This window comes from Symphalangus syndactylus, chromosome 8 (assembly GCF_028878055.3).
Source record: "Symphalangus syndactylus isolate Jambi chromosome 8, NHGRI_mSymSyn1-v2.1_pri, whole genome shotgun sequence".
Taxonomy (NCBI): Eukaryota; Metazoa; Chordata; class Mammalia; order Primates; family Hylobatidae; genus Symphalangus; species Symphalangus syndactylus.
This window is the reverse complement of record NC_072430.2, coordinates 55779938-55797346: the sequence shown is the minus strand read 5'-3', so window position 1 is coordinate 55797346 and position 17409 is coordinate 55779938. Positions and strand designations below refer to the sequence as shown.

Genomic DNA, 17409 nt, shown 5'->3' with positions numbered 1-17409 from the left:
GTCTACACATATATAGTCTTGGGCAAAGAGTTATCAGGTAAATTCCATGGAATCAAGAGTAGAGGCATATGTTGCTTTTCTCAATAGGAAAAACAGTGACTGTGTCCTCCTAAATAAAGTCATGATTCAATGAAAAGACAAACAGCTCAATTTTTAAAAAATGAGCAAAAGATCTGAACAGACATTTTCTCAAAATAAATATCAATGGGCAATACACACATGAAAACATGCTCAGCAATTTTAGGCTTTAGGGATATGCAAATTAAGACAACAATGAGATACCACTAGAAAGGCTAAAATGAAAAAGACCAACAACACTAAATGTTGGTGAGACTGTGGAGCACTAGAACTTTTCATATTTTTAGTGGGAGTTCAAAATGGTACAACTGCTTTGAAAAATGCTCTGGCAGTTTCTTACAGAACTAAACAGACCACTACCTCGTTACCCAGCAGTTCTTATCTTAGGTATTTACCCAAGAGAAATGAAGCATATCTCCGTGAATAGAAAAGCAGATGCCAGCCATGGTATGATCTAGTGGAATAAAAGAATAGGGACTGTATCTGACCTTGCTGTTAGAGTAGTTAGGCAGATATGAGCGGGGCAGCAGAGGCCCGTCTCCCCCACAGGAATGTCAGGCAACCATCAGGTGATGGTCAGGTGGTTGTTAAACTGTCTCTCTAACATACTAGTTGCTCACAGCTTGCACCAGGGAAAGCAGACTCCAGTAGATAGAAAACACCTTAAGCTCTTAATCAGCAGCTTCCTTTTTTTTTTTTTTTTTTTTTTTTGAGATAGAGTCTTGCTCTGTTGCCCAGGCTAGAATGCAGTGTCGCGATCTCAGCTCACTGCAACCGCTGCCTCCTGGGTTCAAGCAATTCTCCTGCCTCAGTCTCCCGAGTAGCTGGGACTACAGGCGCGTGCCACCATGCCCGGCTAATTTTTTATATTTTTAGTAGAGATGGGGTTTCGCCATGTTGGCCAGGATGGTCTGGATCTCCTGACCTCATGATCTGCCTGCCTCGGCCTCCCAAAATGCTGGGATTACAGGCGTGAGCCGCCGTGCCCGGCCAATCAGCAGCTTCCTCATAGGATCTCAGGCATTGGATGAGTGGGCTCAAACTTGCATGCTAAGAGACAAAATGATGGAGTTTAACTGGTGTATGACCTTCCTCTAGGAACACTCAATTGGTAAGGGAAAAATGCCTCAAATGAGCATGTGCACAACTTTAGTAAACACACTGCACATGCGGCCCCTCCCAAATGCTGGCAGGCCACTGCACAAGCGGACAGCCCACCCCAAGGAAAAACCAAGGGAGGAGAGATGCAAACCTCAGCACCATGCCATTGTGTAAAAATCCCAAGTCAAGTGTCGGACGGGGTCCTTGGATCTCTCAAATTGCCCACTTGGCCCTCTTCCACATGTACTTTGCTTCCTTTCATTCCTGTTCTCAAGCTTTTTAATATACTTTAACTCCTGCTCTAAAACTTGCCTTGGTCTCATTCTACCTTATCCTCTCTGGCCAAATTCTTTCCTCCAAGGAAGCAAGAATCGAGTTGCTGCAGACCCATATGGATTCGCTGCTGCTAATGTTGCCATTTGGATTTTTTTTTTCTTTTTAGAGTGTTCTAGAATGCATGCTTAGAGAAGGGAATGTAATCCTAAGACACCACTCAGCTCTGCAACAATATAGCTCTGCAGTAATGAGTAAATGCTGTTTGTTGGTTTACTTTAAAGCTCTGCTACTGAATATATACAAATATACTGTTATATTTTCCTGGTAAAACCTTTTATTATACAATCACTTCTTTTTATTTCTAGCAATTTTCTCTTACAGTGTATTTTATCTGACGTTAATGTGGCTGCATTGCATGTCTTTTGGTTAGTATTTGCCCTGCTTTGCATCTTCTTTAATTCATTTACTTTCTACTTTTTCTACCTACGTCTTAGGTTTGTGCCTTATAAACAACAGGTGGTTAGATTTCCTATTTTTAGAAGTTTATTGAGATTCTCCCTCTACCACTGTCTCTACCAATTCCATTTTTTCCCACCTCTATTGGTTTGGAAGATAGACTGTCTCTCTCTTTTTTTTTTAAGTGATTATACTTGGAATTTTAACATGTCTATGTAACGAAGTCTAAAGTTAGCTACCACTTTACCCTCCTACTGAGCAATCTAAGGATGTTAGAATGTTTTTAACTCCAGTCACTTTTCCTCCTGGCTTATGTGCAGTTCCTTGATATTTTTGATATCTTTTTATTTTTCTTTTGAAGCTCCATTAACTAGATGTTATTACTTATTCCATCCTTCTTTGTTTATATTTACCTACATGTTTATAATTTTTTAACATACCATTTTCTTGTATAGCTCAGACCTTCCCTTGAACATTTCCCTCCTTCTTCAAGTACATTCTCTTCAAGTACATTCTTTATTTAGCGAAGGTATTTGGTAGTGAACAATCTCAGTTTTCTGAAATATCTTTATTTTGCCCTCATTCTGGAAAGCTAGTTTCTTACTTTATTTTTTTAATAGACAGAGGGTCTTGCTTTGTTGCCCAGGCTGGTCTTAAACTTCTGGCTTCAAGTAGTTCTCCTGCCTTGGCCTCTCACAGTGCTGGGATTAAAGGCACGAAGCACTGCGCCCAGCAATAACGCTAGTTTCACTGGGATCATGGACTCTTAAGAGCTAGAAGGAACTTCACTGATTATTTGACTCAGCCTTTTCCATTTCTAGAAAAGCCTGCCACCAGGCACAGAAAGAATACATGACTTCCAGAGTCCCTCTCTGTGTTGTCCAGACTGGTTTTGTACTCCTGGTCTCAAGTGATCCTCCCACCTCAGCCTCCCAAAGTCCTGAGATTATAAGCGTGAGCCACCGTGACCCCCTTTACCTTTTTCTTTTTTTTCCTTTATTTCTTCTTAATTAAAAAAAGGGGGGGATACATGTGCAGAGCGTACAGGTTTGTTACATAAGTATACGTGTACCATGGCGGTTTGCTGCACCTATTGACCTGTCCTCTAAGTTCCCTCCCCTCACCCCCCTACCTCTTTAAAAAAAAAAAAAAAAAAAAAACTATCAAAAATGGTGGCCAAGGTTCAAAGCTCTCACTTCGGTTTTGTGATAAACGTGGTTAATCTTTGGTGTTGGATTTCAAATTAGTCTGTTTACAGTGAGCAATAGTACAGCAGTTTTAAAAATCATGTTGAATCAGAAACACGAGAAAGGCAGCAGAGCTTTCTCTCCACCGTGCACTTGGAGAAGGAAATGACTCGGCAGCATACTCTTCATGGCTAATATCCTTTAAGATTTTTCCAAAATCATGAAACCAGAACTTGAGAGCTTAAAAGGGACTTTAGAAGTCTGCCAGTGGATAAGAGAGAAAAAAAAATCAAAAGGGAAATGGAATAAGCCAAACTAAAGGGCAGGATTCTTTTAGTTCTCAGCAGGAAACATATGTTTATCTGGAAAAGATTTTGGTTGGACAGGTCGTTTGTGTAAGAATCTTTTTTGTGAGGAAGGAAGATCAACCTGGGCTTGGAGGCTGGGGTGGGGGTAGAGAGAACAGTCCCTGAGCTTCCAGTAAATGAGAAAAATACAGATTTTAAACAGAGGAGCCATGCTTTCACGTTGATCATATGATCATGCTATCAGCTTACTTTTAAGTTGTGATGATGTATACGTACTTTATAAAATATGATTAAATGGTAACTTTAGTATTAGTAGCTACAAGAACAGAAACAGCAACTTTTAAAAAGATATGAAAAGATGTTTTGGGTGAAAAGTAGTTGGCTGTGCAACACATAGAGTATGACATACATCATTAATTTAAGACTGTAGATGTACAGTATATATTTGGCATGTACACCAGGATTTTCAGTGATTATTGATGTAATAAGATTTATGATTTTTAAAAAGAAACTCTTCATGATAGTTTTCTGTACCACTTACATTTTCCTTAGTGATCATCATATTGTCTTTATAAACAAGGACAACAATGAATCAAAAAGGGAGATCTTACATGGTGCCTGTTCTCTGACAGCTGAGACCACATCATAGCTACGTTGTTCCCTTACATTGCATTTACAATTGTTCCCTTACATTGCATTTACATTACATTTAAAATGTTACCGGGAGGACAGAGGCTCATGAATGAGATGTGTTCTCTCCAGTTAAATTTAGTAATGGGCCGGGCGCAGTGGCTCATGCTTGTAATCCCAGCACTTTGGGAGGCCGAGGCGGGTGGATCACGAGGTCAGGAGATCGAGACCACGGTGAAACCCCGTCTCTACTAAAAATACAAAAAATTAGCCGGGCGTGGTGGCGGGCGCCTGTAGTCCCAGCTACTTGGAGAGGCTGAGGCAGGAGAATGGCGTGAACCTGGGAGGCGGAGCTTGCAGTGAGCCGAGATTGCGCCACTGCACTCCAGCCTGGGTGATAGAGTGAGACTCCCTCTCAAAAAAAAAAAAAAAAAAAAAAAAATTTAGTAATGAAGAATCAGAAAAATCTCCAGATAATTGGAAAATGTTTACATTTTCAAGTATATAAAACCAGGATACATTATCTTGTTTAAGCTTGGAGTTGACAATAATACCATTTTGAGATGTTTTTCAGATAGGATGACAGTGAGAGTCATAGTGGGGTTGCACCTCCACATTATGCAACCCAAATGTGATGGAACAGAAACATTTTTCTTCATCATCCTGAAACCGAGTAGTGATGATCCACTGAGGAATGTTTAATTTTCATGTATTAAAAAATGAAGAATGTCTGACCTACTGTTAATGAAAAAAAATAACACCAAAAAGGAAGAATGAAGAAGTGGCAGCTAAAAGCCTTTTTATGGATGACATCAATAGAGGAAAATGAAATATTCATAGAATCACAGCAAGAGAATAGGAATTCTGAACATTTTTGTAGAAGGAAACTGTAGGATTCTTGCAGTTGATAGTAGGGCAGGAGGGAATTTCCATTCTTATGTGTGCAGAAAGGAGTAGACACAGTGAAAGTTGAAGATTATTGTAAACATTTTCTACTTCACCTTGAAGAAGTCTACAGAAAGCATATATGGCATAGCTGAGCACAGTAGCTCATGCCTGTAATCTAGCACTTTGTGAGGCCAAAGGGAGAGGATCACCTGAGCTCAGGAGTTTGAGACCAGCCGGGGCAACATAGTGAGACCCCAACTCTACATAAGATTTTTTAAAAGCATATATGGCAGTAAAATTTCAGTGAGAAATCAGGACCAGGGTGTGGGTGGCAAGCCACCCAGGTGCCGAGGCAACAGACCGAGGACACGAGCTGTTCCAGTATAATAAAATGTAAAATGAGAATAGTTATACCAGATATAGATCTTATATGTGATTATATATGAATATCATTAATCATTAGTTTGTAGCAATTACTCTTTATTCCAATATTATAATAATCCTCTCTCTATAGTCATAACCTATGAAAAACCAGGCCATACAGAGAGATAGGAGCTGAGGGGACACAGTGAGAAGTGACCAGAAGACAAGAGTGCGAGCCTGTTATGCCCAGACAGGGCCACCAGAGGGCTCCTTGGTCTAGCAGTAATGCCAGCGTCTGCGAAGACGCCCGTTGCCAGGCGGACCGAGGTCTAGCGGTAGCGTAAGTGTCAAGGGAAAACACCCGCTGCTTAGCAGACCGGGAAAGGGAGTCTCGCTTTCCCCGGGGGAGTTTAGAGAAGATTTTACTCCTCCACCTCTTGTGGAGGGCCTGACATTAGTCAGGCTCGCCCGCAGTTATCCGGAGGCCTAACCGTCTCCCTGTGATGCTGTGCTTCAGTGGTCATGCTCCTAGTCCGCCTTCATGTTCCGTCCTGTACACCTGGCTCTGCCTTCTAGATAGCAGTAGTAAATTAGTGAAAGTACTAAAAGTCTCTGATATGCAGAAATAATGGCGTAAGCTGTCTTTCTCTTTGTCTCCTCTCTCTCTCTGCCTTGGCTGCCAGGCAGGGAAGGGCCCCCGTCCAGTGGACACGTGACCCACGTGACCTTACCTGTCATTGGAGATGACTCACACTCTTTACCCTGCCCCTTTTGCTTTGTATCCAATAAATAACAGCGCAGCCAGACATTCGGGGCCACTGCCGGTCTCCGTGACTTGGTGGTAGTAGTCCCCGGGGCCCAGCTGCCTTTTCTTTTATCTCTTTGTCTTGTGTCTTTATTTGTACACTCTCTCGTCTCCACACACGGGGAGAGACCCACCGACCCTGTGGGGCTGGTCCCTACACCAGGGTAAATGTAAATACATTACTATAGCAGATAAATAAATATGGATGCCCCACCCATATTTCCTCTCATCCCACAACAGAAAGCTGGAAATGCTGAAAAATTAATACCCCCCACCCCTGAAGCAGCCATCAGCCAGTGATGAATGAGAGCCAGAGGATAAATATCCCAACTTCCTCACCTGCTGAGGGTGTTCAACCAGGTCCTTGAAATTCCCGACAGGAATCGAGTGTCAGTTGCCCACCCTGGAAACCTGCTCAGTAATACCCTTATCGTTGGTTTCCTTCCCTTCCCTGTCTCACTTCTGTAATCCCCTTGTGCATCTGGGGGTTCCTTCCTGAATAAACTGCTTGCAACTTAAGTCCCCATCTTGAACTCTGCTCCTGGGGGAGTCCAAACCAGGACAGGTGTAGACAGAGTAGAACAAGGATAAGCAAAGCAAGAGAGATCTGAAGACATCTCTAAGGTTGTTTGGGTGACTCCAAGGATAGTGGTACCATTAGCTAGGAGAAAGAGAGGGTGGAGGAGGCTGAGAAGAGGGTGCAGCCCAACAAATGCCAAGTTTTAGGTAGCTTAGGGATACCTCGAAGAGATACTGAGAAGCTACTTAGAAATAAGTTTATTAGCTAGAAGCCTGAGCTGGCCAGGCACAGTGGTATGCACCTGTAGTCCCAGCTACTCTGGAGGCTCAGGTGGGAGGATGGCTTGAGTCCAGAAGCTGTTTGAGGTCAGCCCGGGCAATGTAATGAGACCTCATTTCAATATCAACAAACCTCATCTCAATATAAATAAATGAATGAATGAATGAAACCAGAGCTATAGCTGTATATTTGGGAATCCTCAGTGTACAGGCAGTTGATGAATGAACATCCAGAAAGACTAGAAGCATGGTATGCAGGGAACCTCGGAGCATACACATATTTAAAAATTGGGTGGAGGAGAAAAGCCAGTGAAGGAGACTAAGAAAGATGATTATAGAGAGAGGAACCAGAGCTGTTATTGGAGCCAAGGCCTCTTTCTTCAAGGACTGAGAAGGGGCGAGTTTGTACTTTGGAGTTTGCACAGATCACAGACATGAAAAAGGAAAGATGATGATGAGAGGAAAATGGGAGGTCAGGACTCTTCTCCCATCCTGATGTGGGGAGAGGCTTTTCTCATGGTTCTGAATGGAACTTTGGCCCTGTTGCAGATGCTCACATGCAACATTCTGTTCTAATCACTGTTCTGCTGGCAGAGGAGGCTGGAGTGATGAGTCAGCATGGGCTCAGCTTGCTTGGGTGCTATGAGCCATAGGTCCTACTCAAGAGAGTCAGTCTAGTAACAGATTATTTTCCTCTCCTCCTTTTGCCATCCTGTTTGGTTTGCAGGATGGTTGGTGTTTGTGTGGGCTGAGATTCCTCAGAGGGAACCAAAGCCCTGAGAAACATGTGTAGCACCTGTTGATTTGGGTCTCCATAGTGAGTTCCGGGTCTAATACAGTGAGTCCAACCACTTCATCTGAGTTTGAAAATAACTATGAGTTACATAGTTAAGCTGTTTTCAAAAAACACAGAGGATTCTGTACTGCTAGTGCCATTGAGGAGGCTTTTGCTGCCATTTTTTTTCAACTTATTTTTTTGAGATGGAGTCTCACTCTGTCGCCCAGGTTGGAGTGTAATGGCGTGATCTCAGCTCACAGCAACCTCTGCCTCCTGGGTTCAAGCAATCGTCCTGCCTCAGCCTCCTGAGTAGCTGGGATTACAGGCGCCCACCACCACGCCTGGCTAATTTTTGTATTTTTAATAGAGATGGGGTTTCACCATGTTGGCCAGATGGTCTTGAACTCCTGACCTCAGGTCATCTGCCCGCCTCAGCCTCCCAAAGTGCTAGGATTACAGGTATGAGCCGCCACACCCGGCCTTGCTGCCATTTTTAAATACTTTTGTTGCAGTCTTTGTCACAGGTGCTGGCACAAAATTCCTGGTACCTTCTCCCTGCTCTAATTCACCAAGTTCTCCTTCCTCTTTTCCAAAGACTACTAACATGGAAGTCTTCCTTAATTAGTTGGAGGACTAGATCTGCAACTCCTGTGATTTCTTCGCTCAGTGCCCATGTCACTGTCACCCACTGGTGGGGTATGCTTGTTGTAAATACCTATTTAAATGTTTACATTTTCAAGTATATAAAACCAGGATTGTAAAATACCATTGTATTTACCAGTTGTAAATAGCCATTTAAATGGCTTAACTAACTTAAGTTAGTTAAGTTAGGCATTTGTTTAACACACGTCCTAATCTCTGTTTATGTCGTTACTGTCTCAGAGATTAACATCATCTGTGTTTACATTTTTATGCATCATTCTTTATGCAAGTAGTTGCTTATTCAGTTTTTTTGATGATGTTAAACAAAATTCTCTTGCTGTCTTACCTCATTACCTTCCCAGGATATATTTTGCAGATATAAACCACATAATATTTTCTGGTTCTTTCTTGACTAGTAGCTTTTGGTTAACTCTAAGGTTTTTCTGTTTGTTTTTCTCACAGTTGTTTTCTTCCATGTGTACAAATGATAAAAACAAATTATCTCAGGAAGAAGAAAAAAGACATTTGATACTATATCCAGTAGTTCAACAATAGTCGACAGAGTCTGGCGTCCTCACTTCTGTCATTGGCTGCTTGACCTCACTTAACCTTCCTGTTAGTTTCTGTTTCCTCACTAGAAAATTTATTACTTTCCAGGGATACCAGGAGACCTGGTGTTAATAAAGGGCACAGTGCAGGGTGTGTGGAAGATTTTAGTGTCAGTTCTGGCACAAGCTAGCTAAATGTGTCTTAGGGTACATTAACTTCTCTAGGCCCCAATTTCCTGGGTATTCATTCTTCTTCTAGACAATAGACAGTTGAATTAAAAATCCTTTCTATTGGCCAGGTGCGATGGCTCACACCTGTAATCCCAGCAGTTTGGGAGGCCGAGGCAGGAGGATCACTTGAGCCCATGAGTTGGAGACCAGCCTAGCAACATAGCAAGACCCTGTCTCTTAAAAAAAAAAAAAAAAAAAATCCTTTCTATTCCTAGAACTCTAGGGTAGTGTAAAGTAAGGGTTTTCACAGTTATACTAGGTAAGTTACTACCTGTCGGGTGCTTCCCTAATTATGCTGTACTTATTATCAAGTCCTCAAATGGCCCTATGAGGAACATACCCTTTATGTTCTTTAGATGAGGAAACTGAAGCATAGGATGTTAAACAACTTGCCCAGGGCCACTGAGCTTATAAGGGGAGAAGCCGTCTGCACACCCCAGGCTCCAGATTCCACCAACCACCAAACTCTCTTGTCTGTTGTCATATAGAAGGCTGTTCTGTTTTCTCAGTGTAGCCCCCTTAAAGATAAGCCACAGTAAACCACAGTGCTTTTGCTATTAGGCAAATTAAACTTGAGTTCAATTGCATGTTACACTGAATCAAAGTTATATTTGCTGTGCATTTTACACCAGTAATTCTGGAAACTAAAAAGTGCCATGCCAGAAATTTTCTCTGATTTAATTTGCTTACAATCATTTTAAAAATGAGGAGCTGTGATCCACGCTTTTGCCCCAGGTTGGACTATTTTAGAAGTACTTTCAAATATATATTTCTGCTGCTGGGATATAAAACCATAAATTCAGGCAGATAGAACAAAAGACCAAAGAGGGTGATATATTTACTGTTTTTGAGATAGAGTTACAACAGTTTACAGAATCACAGCAACCGAGAATAGGATTTCTCAGAGACATACTCCTCCTCCACAGAAGCCTCACATGACCAACACAAGTTTCAGTCCAGAGCAACTTTTTGCAAATGAAAACTTACCCTGGGGTTGTTTGATGACTCCTAGTCACTTGTGCTTTCTAAAGTTCTCAAAACGAGCATGGGATGACAGTCCAGTTTTATGAAATATAATTTTAGTTCAGAAGAGATGGGATTTTAGAATAGTTAATCTTCATTATATTTGACATAATTACTCTGCATCCTGTGGATGGGGTGGCTTTTCAAAACCCACTTCTGGTGAGGCAGATCAGGGCTCCAGGCCAGCACCCCTCTGGAGATTGGAATGTGAATTTTCGTGCTGGGGCTCAGAGCCAGCTTCCTATTTATTTAGAGCCATTGGGCACCTAAGGAGGCAAACAGAAGTTGTGATGCAAGTTTTGGCTGCAGAGCATGTTAGGGTTGCCTGACGTGTCTAACTAAACCATGATCTGAGAGATTTCTCAAAGCCCTGGTTGATTTAAGCACCATAGTATTCAACAGGGTTTTTTTTTAGTCCTTTTAACTCAGTCCTAAGTAAACAGGAGGCGGTGCAAACAATGAGGAAGTTCCGTTTGCATTCCGATGGTGAAGTGGGGTTGGAGTCTGTAGGCAAGTGAAGAGTGTGTAGGAGAGCTGTTTCCTTTTGCTCATGGCAGCAGTCTAGAACATGGTGACGGCTTCCAATGAAAGTCATTGGAAGCCATGGGGGCCCCAGTTTTCTTTATGTGATCAAATGTCTTGCAAAGTCCCAGGTGTGTGTGTAGGTGCATAAGTGTGTATGTTTGTTTTCTAAACAAAGAGACACATGTGCAAAATAATGTAAAAGGGCAGAGTGAAGTTTGTCCATGTCCCTGTATGAAAGTGCGTGGGAAGTGCCTGGGGCAGAAGTGAAAGAGACACGGCCCCAGGTCGTGAGAGAAGAGATTGAGGTGTGCTCCCAGGCTGCTGTGGGAGCAGTGGGTTAGCATGTCCCCCGGCTTTAGGATTTGGGGGAGGTTGCTCAGGCTCTGAGGCCGATAGGTTAAGTCTAATTTAACTCTTAATGGTTGGAAGGAAAGAGGGAAGGGCAGTTTAGGAAGGTGAAAAGGCAGGAATGAAGGTGGCAAGAAATGATTGGCATGCAGTTTTTTCCTAAATCCTCCTCTGGTTATAAGGAATCAACTGGAAAATTGCGGTGGCAATAGCTGTTAAGAAAAAAAACAGGATTCAATTGATGAAATATTAAACATGCAAGTGGACTGGCATTTTAACCAATCTTTGTAGTATTGAGGGATTAAATAAGTTAATTCTTGGTAATTAGATCCCCAGGGAGAACTTAATTTGCATCTATATATGATAAGTGTTTACTATTAATAATTCAATACAAGTTTGCTTTGGCCAGTATTGAGCTGGGTCTCAGGCTGGTGATAACAGAGGCTGGATAGAGAGTGATACCATTAGCCTAATTTTGTCATCTGCAAGCAAAGGAATGTTAAAATCTGTTCACTTTGTGGTTTCTAAATGACTTCTAGAAGTGTCATGCGTGGAAGAGGGCAGTGTAGTGTAGTAACTTTTGTTCTTATGCAGTCCTTAGAAGCTGTCAGGATTGTTGGTTATGACACTGTTCCCACAGGGTGGACGACAGGGGCATCTTCATCTTCTTGAGACATATGGGAAACTTAAGAAGGAAAGTAACTAGGCTGTTTGCCAAAGATTACACCTACCTCCAAACAAAAACTGAGGCAGCTGTGATTTTAACTGTGCTGGAACCTCTGAAGATGTTGGTGTCTTAGCCAAATTCATTTGGACTCTTTCTGCATTTCACTCTTTGAGATCTATTGTGTAGACTCTAATTTTTTTGACAGGTATTGTCACATTGGTCTCCACAAAAATTATTATTGAAAGCCGGGCATGGTGGCTCACGCCTGTAATCCCAGCACTTTGGGAGGCTGAGGCGGGTGGATCACAAGGTCAAGAGATCGAGACCATCCTGGCCAACATGGTGAAACCCCATCTCTACTAAAAATACAAAAATTAGCTGGGCTTGGTGATGCGTATCTGTAGTCCCAGCTGCTCGGGAGGCTGAGGCAGGAGAATACCTTGAACCTGGGAGGTGGAGGTTGCAATGAGCTGAGATCACGCCACTGCACTCCAGCCTGGTTGCAGAGTTAAACTCTCTCCAAAAAAAAAAAAAAATATATATATAGATATATATATCTATATCTATATATATTATTGAAATAACTACATTTTTTTCTTTTTTTCTTTTTTCTTTTCTTTTTTTTTTTTTTTTTTTTTGGAGAGAAGGTCTTGCTCTGTTGCCCAGCTGAAGTGCAGAGGTGCAATCATGGCTCATTGTAGCCTCAACCTCCTGGGCTCAAGTGATCCTCCCTAGTAGCTGAGACCACAGGTGCACACTTGGCTTTTTTTTTTTTTTTTGGTAGAGAAGGAGTTTCATTATGTTGCCCAGACTGGTCTCCAATTCCTAGGCTCAAGTGATCTCCCACCTCAGCCTCCCAAATTTCTGAGATTAAAGATGTGAGCCACTGCACTTGCCCTAAATAACTACATTTTTTTGAATGCTGTGATGTGCCTAGCTTTGTGCTAAGCTCTTTGAATGTGTTACCTGATTCAGTCCTTGTGAAAACTCTAGGAAGAAGGGGCCACCTGATTTCTAGATGGGAACCCTGAGGCTTAGCAAGAAAAAGAGAGCTGGTGTGGTAGGGTCAGGACTGGAGCCCGGTTTATGCTCCTACTGACAGGATGGGGGTGCCTGTTTCACCTCACCCTTGTTAAAAAGGACACTTTAGCAATCCTTTTAAGTATTTGCCAGCTTAAGAGGTAAAAATGTAATTTAGCTTCTGGTTCTTATGTGTCCGTCTTGGGTAGGATTGGACATCTTGGCATGGTTATTGGCTGTTTGCACTCACAGTTTTAGGAATTGCCTCTTCACATCCTCTGCCCCATTTTTACTGGATTGTTCATATTTTTAAAAATTGATTTCTGTGTATTATAAATAGTAGTAACCCTTTGTCATGTGTTACAAGTCCTCTCTTCCCTCAGTTTATTTCTTTCAACTTTCTGCTTTGTATTTTTTTTGCCAAATAGAACTTTAAATTTCTTAAATTGCGAATCTGTGAACTTTGGATGCCTTTAGAGTTTATTATCCCTTTAAAAAAATTTTTTATGAGATGGGGCCTATTATATTGTCCAGGAGGTCTTGAACTCCTGGACTCAAGCAGTCCTGCTGCCTCAGCCTCCCAAAGTGTTGGTATTACAGACATGAGCCACTGTACCTGGCCAAGTTTTATTATCCTTATCTTATCCTAGGAGTATAATATTTTTCTGTGTTTTCTTATTGTTCTATAATTTCCTTTGTAACAGGTGTCTGAGATTATCTTTGAAATCTTCTGTCTCTTCCAGGGTTTAAAATTTTTTAGCAAATTATTCTTTCATGATTTCTTAAATTTCCTTTGTTTCAATGATTAAAGCATTATTGAGGAAATAAGCTGTATTTTATTAATCACAAGTCTCTGCATACACTAGAAAAATTCTAGCATAATTATTTGGAAGACATAATGATGTAGTTTTGAGAGTCCTCAGATTAGAAGCCACTGTTTTAAAAGCGCAAGGTTAGAAAAGGAATTTTGCACCTATTTCAGGTTAATTTCTACCTATTCCAGGTTAACAGAGGTGATCCTGTACCAATGGCTTTTGGACAGAGCTCTCACAGTCTGTGCTGTGGGTGATTCCCTCATTCAGTTTGCGAGGATACCAGAATTAAAGGAGAATAATGAGAAATGCTTATAGCCCATAGATAGATGTGAGGTCACAGACAGCCAGACTGGAGCTAGGAGACCATGCTGTTGTCACATACTGCCCTGTCAGAACCCTGGGAAACCCTTGGTCTGTGCTACAAGAGATTGGCCCATGATAGCCAGTTATAACCAGACAGTGGGCATCTCAGGGGTTTGCATAGGTCTAACCTTAAAAAGCCACATGACTGGGTGCGGTGACACACACTTGTCATCCTAGCACTTTGGGAGGCCAAGACAGAAGGATCACCTGAACCTGGGAGTTGGAGACCAGCACTGGCATCACAGTGAGACCTCCATCTCTATAAAAAAAAAAATTTTTAATTAGCTGGGTATGGTGGTGCATGCCTGTAGTCCTAGCACCTTGGGTTGCTGAGGTAGGCGCGTCACTTGGGTCTGAGAGTTCAAGGCTGCAGTAAGCCGTGATTGAGCCACTGCACTTCAGCTTGGGTGACAGTGAGGTCCTGTCTCAAAGTAAAGAGTCCTATTAGGAAGCCATAATGATTTTGGGGGGGATGTTTTAGATCTTGAAGAAAGAAAAAATAATTTGGGGAGTATTTGAACTATCAAACTTTCTCATCTATTAGGTGCGTTAGGTTCCTTACATCTTATTCTTTTTTTCCTTCCTTTTAATATATAGCTACTCTCCAGAGAGACCGGATCTTCAAACATTTTACCAGGAAGCGCCAAAGGGCTATGCGAAGGCGAGTCCACCAGATCAATGGACACAAATTCATGGCCACGTATCTGAGGCAGCCCACCTACTGCTCTCACTGCAGGGAGTTTATCTGGTAAGGGGTTCCCTGACTTCTGTCCTCCTCAGAGCTTCTGTCTAATAGGCTTCCTCTGGTTATGTATGACTTCAGCAGAATGCATGATTATTTAAGAATTCTTTTGGGATCTGATTTTTGCCTCTTACTCTAATATGTTGACCTAGTAATTTAAATCTCCATTGCAAAAACATCTAAGTAATTCACAGATCCAAGTTTTAGATATCATTTCTTTTTTAAAATCATCTTGGTAAAGATGCTAATGAATCCCAAACTGGTCAAAAAGCATAAATCAGAGAAAAAGGCTAATAAGTCAATAAACAGACAATCAGTAAATTGGATAATCAGTCCCTAAGGACCAAAGAATAATCAACAGTATTGCTTTAAGAAGGCATGAATCGCATAATGATTTATGGAAATTAATGGTTGCAAGAAAACTAAACACAAAGTAGTCTTCAGCCTCTTGGTATGTAGCAGAAGATAATAGCCTTCAGTGATCATATACTATAATCTAATCCCTGGCAATTAGTAGGAACTAAGATAATTCAACACTGAGAAATTCTAGAGATTTGGGGCAATATCTTACTAGACATACAACTGAAGCTTAAGTCTCAGTCTCAGTGGCAAATGTAAAATAAATTTAAGCAATAGTTATCTTTAGTGATAAATTAAGCATATTTATTTGGAAAGTGAAGAAAGGAAGATGCCCTCACACACCCATCTCAGAAGGAGAAAATACAGTTTGGTAGCGTGAAAGGAGATCTATATTTTTGTTGTCAACTTTATTTATTTTGTTTAGTGAAGGCAGAAGCCCTTGGATCACAGCAGTTTCTGAATGTTGATCAATTACTTTGTATTTTGTTTTCTGTGATTATTTTGGATTTTATATCTTCAATAGTCAGAACCTAGGGCTAGTTAGTATTTCTGACATTTTTAATCAAGAAACAATGATTTTGAGATGCTAAACTGGCTGTAGATATGAAGCCAACAAATGTGTCATAACATTTATTGTATTTAGGAAAAAAATTATATTACTTTTTTTGGGGGGGGTGGGTAAATTAGCAGCCCTGGCGTCTTTGAGCTCACGTTTCCTCTTTGCATGAGGCTGCACTCGACTTAGCCACAGCCCCACCTCTCTGTGGTTTGCTCACTTGTGACATAAGGGTGCTTGCCTCCTGCAGTGTATTTCATGTCACACCTTTCTGTTTCTTTTACATGACCTGCCAGGCCCCTGTAGGCATTAATGGTGATGGCCCCGACCTGAACTGACATTTGTAATGGAAACTTATTTGATCATTTCACTGACTTTTTTCCACCAAAGAAACATTAACTGTACCCAACCAGCCTTTAACGCCCCACCCCGACACCCACACACCCTCACACTCATACTCTCTCTCACACACACCCTTAAAATATTGGTGTATATATTAATATATATGGTTAAGAGTATGGACTCTGACATCCAGTCTCATCACCAACTGGGTGTGTGACTTAGTCAAGTTGCGTAGCCTGTCAATGTCTCTTCATTTGCAAAATATTTGCAAAATAGACAACAATCTTATTTTACTTGTATAATAAACTTTCATAGAGTACTTAAAGGGCCAGGCACTATTCTGAGCATTTTATATTACAACTTTTAATCATTAGAGCCCTATGCAGTAGGAACTGTTATCATTAGTCCCTTTTATGGATGAGGAAACTGTGGCTCAAAGCATCAGGCCATCTGGCTTCAGAGTCTGTGCTCTTAACCATGTTATTTTGTGTGCTGCCTCCCATGGCTTTTTGTGAGGATTAAATGAAATGGTATATATCAGCTGCTTGGCTCAGTGTCTGGCACATCCTATGGGCTTAGTTACTGTGATCTTTGTTAATGAGAATGAGAATACTCCTAATATTACCATCATTACCATCACCCATAGAATATATTCGGGAGAGGCAAAGATGGAAGTGGTGGGCCTGAAGGGCATATTGTGGCGGCAATTCTGCCCACCTGTGGGCTCCAGGGGTGATAGGGACACAGGGACAAGGGCAGGTCCCTTGGGACAGGCAGCTGTGGTAGACTCATCTGTGTACTTCCATAGTGTATCTGTGTCTGTTTACTTCAGCATCTGAACATCTTTATGTGTGAGAGAATAAGGTGGGAACTCTTCAGGCCAAGGCTTAATCACACGTACAGATGAGGATTTATTGCCACTGAAGACTTAGGAAATTGCCGTGGAGGTAGATGGAATGGGAATGGTTGTTACCCACCCATTTGTATCATATGGCTCATTCTAATCCAGCACATGGCTTTTTCTTGTGTCTCATAGTAACAAACAATGGCTCAGAAAGCACATCATCTTTGCTTTTTCCCTGAAATTGTGTTTTTCATAAAGGAGGAGAGGATGAAATTTGTTTTCCTTAAGGACTATAAGAGGGTTATTGCTGAAATACTTGACTGATGGTGGTTTTCTTTTCTTCGACAGGGGAGTGTTTGGGAAACAGGGTTATCAGTGCCAAGGTAAGGAAACATTTTTAAAACCATGTTTCTTTTTGTTCCTATGTTAAAAAAAAATGAGTATACCAAGAGAAAATAGGGTATCTTCCCTTAATATTGTGATAAATAACTCTCTGTAGGTCAAAGGAAACCCCTGTGTAGATAGAACTCTTTAGTTTGGTGAGATCTTGGCCATATTTTCGACAATGTAAAGGGGACGTTTTTATTTCTAAAGCCAGGATACCTAATAAAGTTTCATTGTTTAAAGTTTTGTCTCTGCAATAACATGAGAGTACTAAAAGGTAAAGTGATTTTGTGAGCATACTCTTAAATCTTGAAGATAAACTTCTGTTTTT

General features: G+C 41.4%; 1 protein-coding gene across 1 annotated transcript in view; it reads left to right on the top strand.

The window, feature by feature from the left end:
* Positions 1 to 17409, top strand: part of PRKCH (protein kinase C eta) — a 232002-nt gene that overhangs the window by 109525 nt on the left and 105068 nt on the right. The window contains exons 3-4 of the mRNA XM_055289164.2: positions 14448 to 14598; positions 17043 to 17077. Of these exons, the coding sequence (XP_055145139.1) occupies positions 14448 to 14598; positions 17043 to 17077 (186 nt within the window). The remainder of the gene's footprint in view (positions 1 to 14447; positions 14599 to 17042; positions 17078 to 17409) is intronic.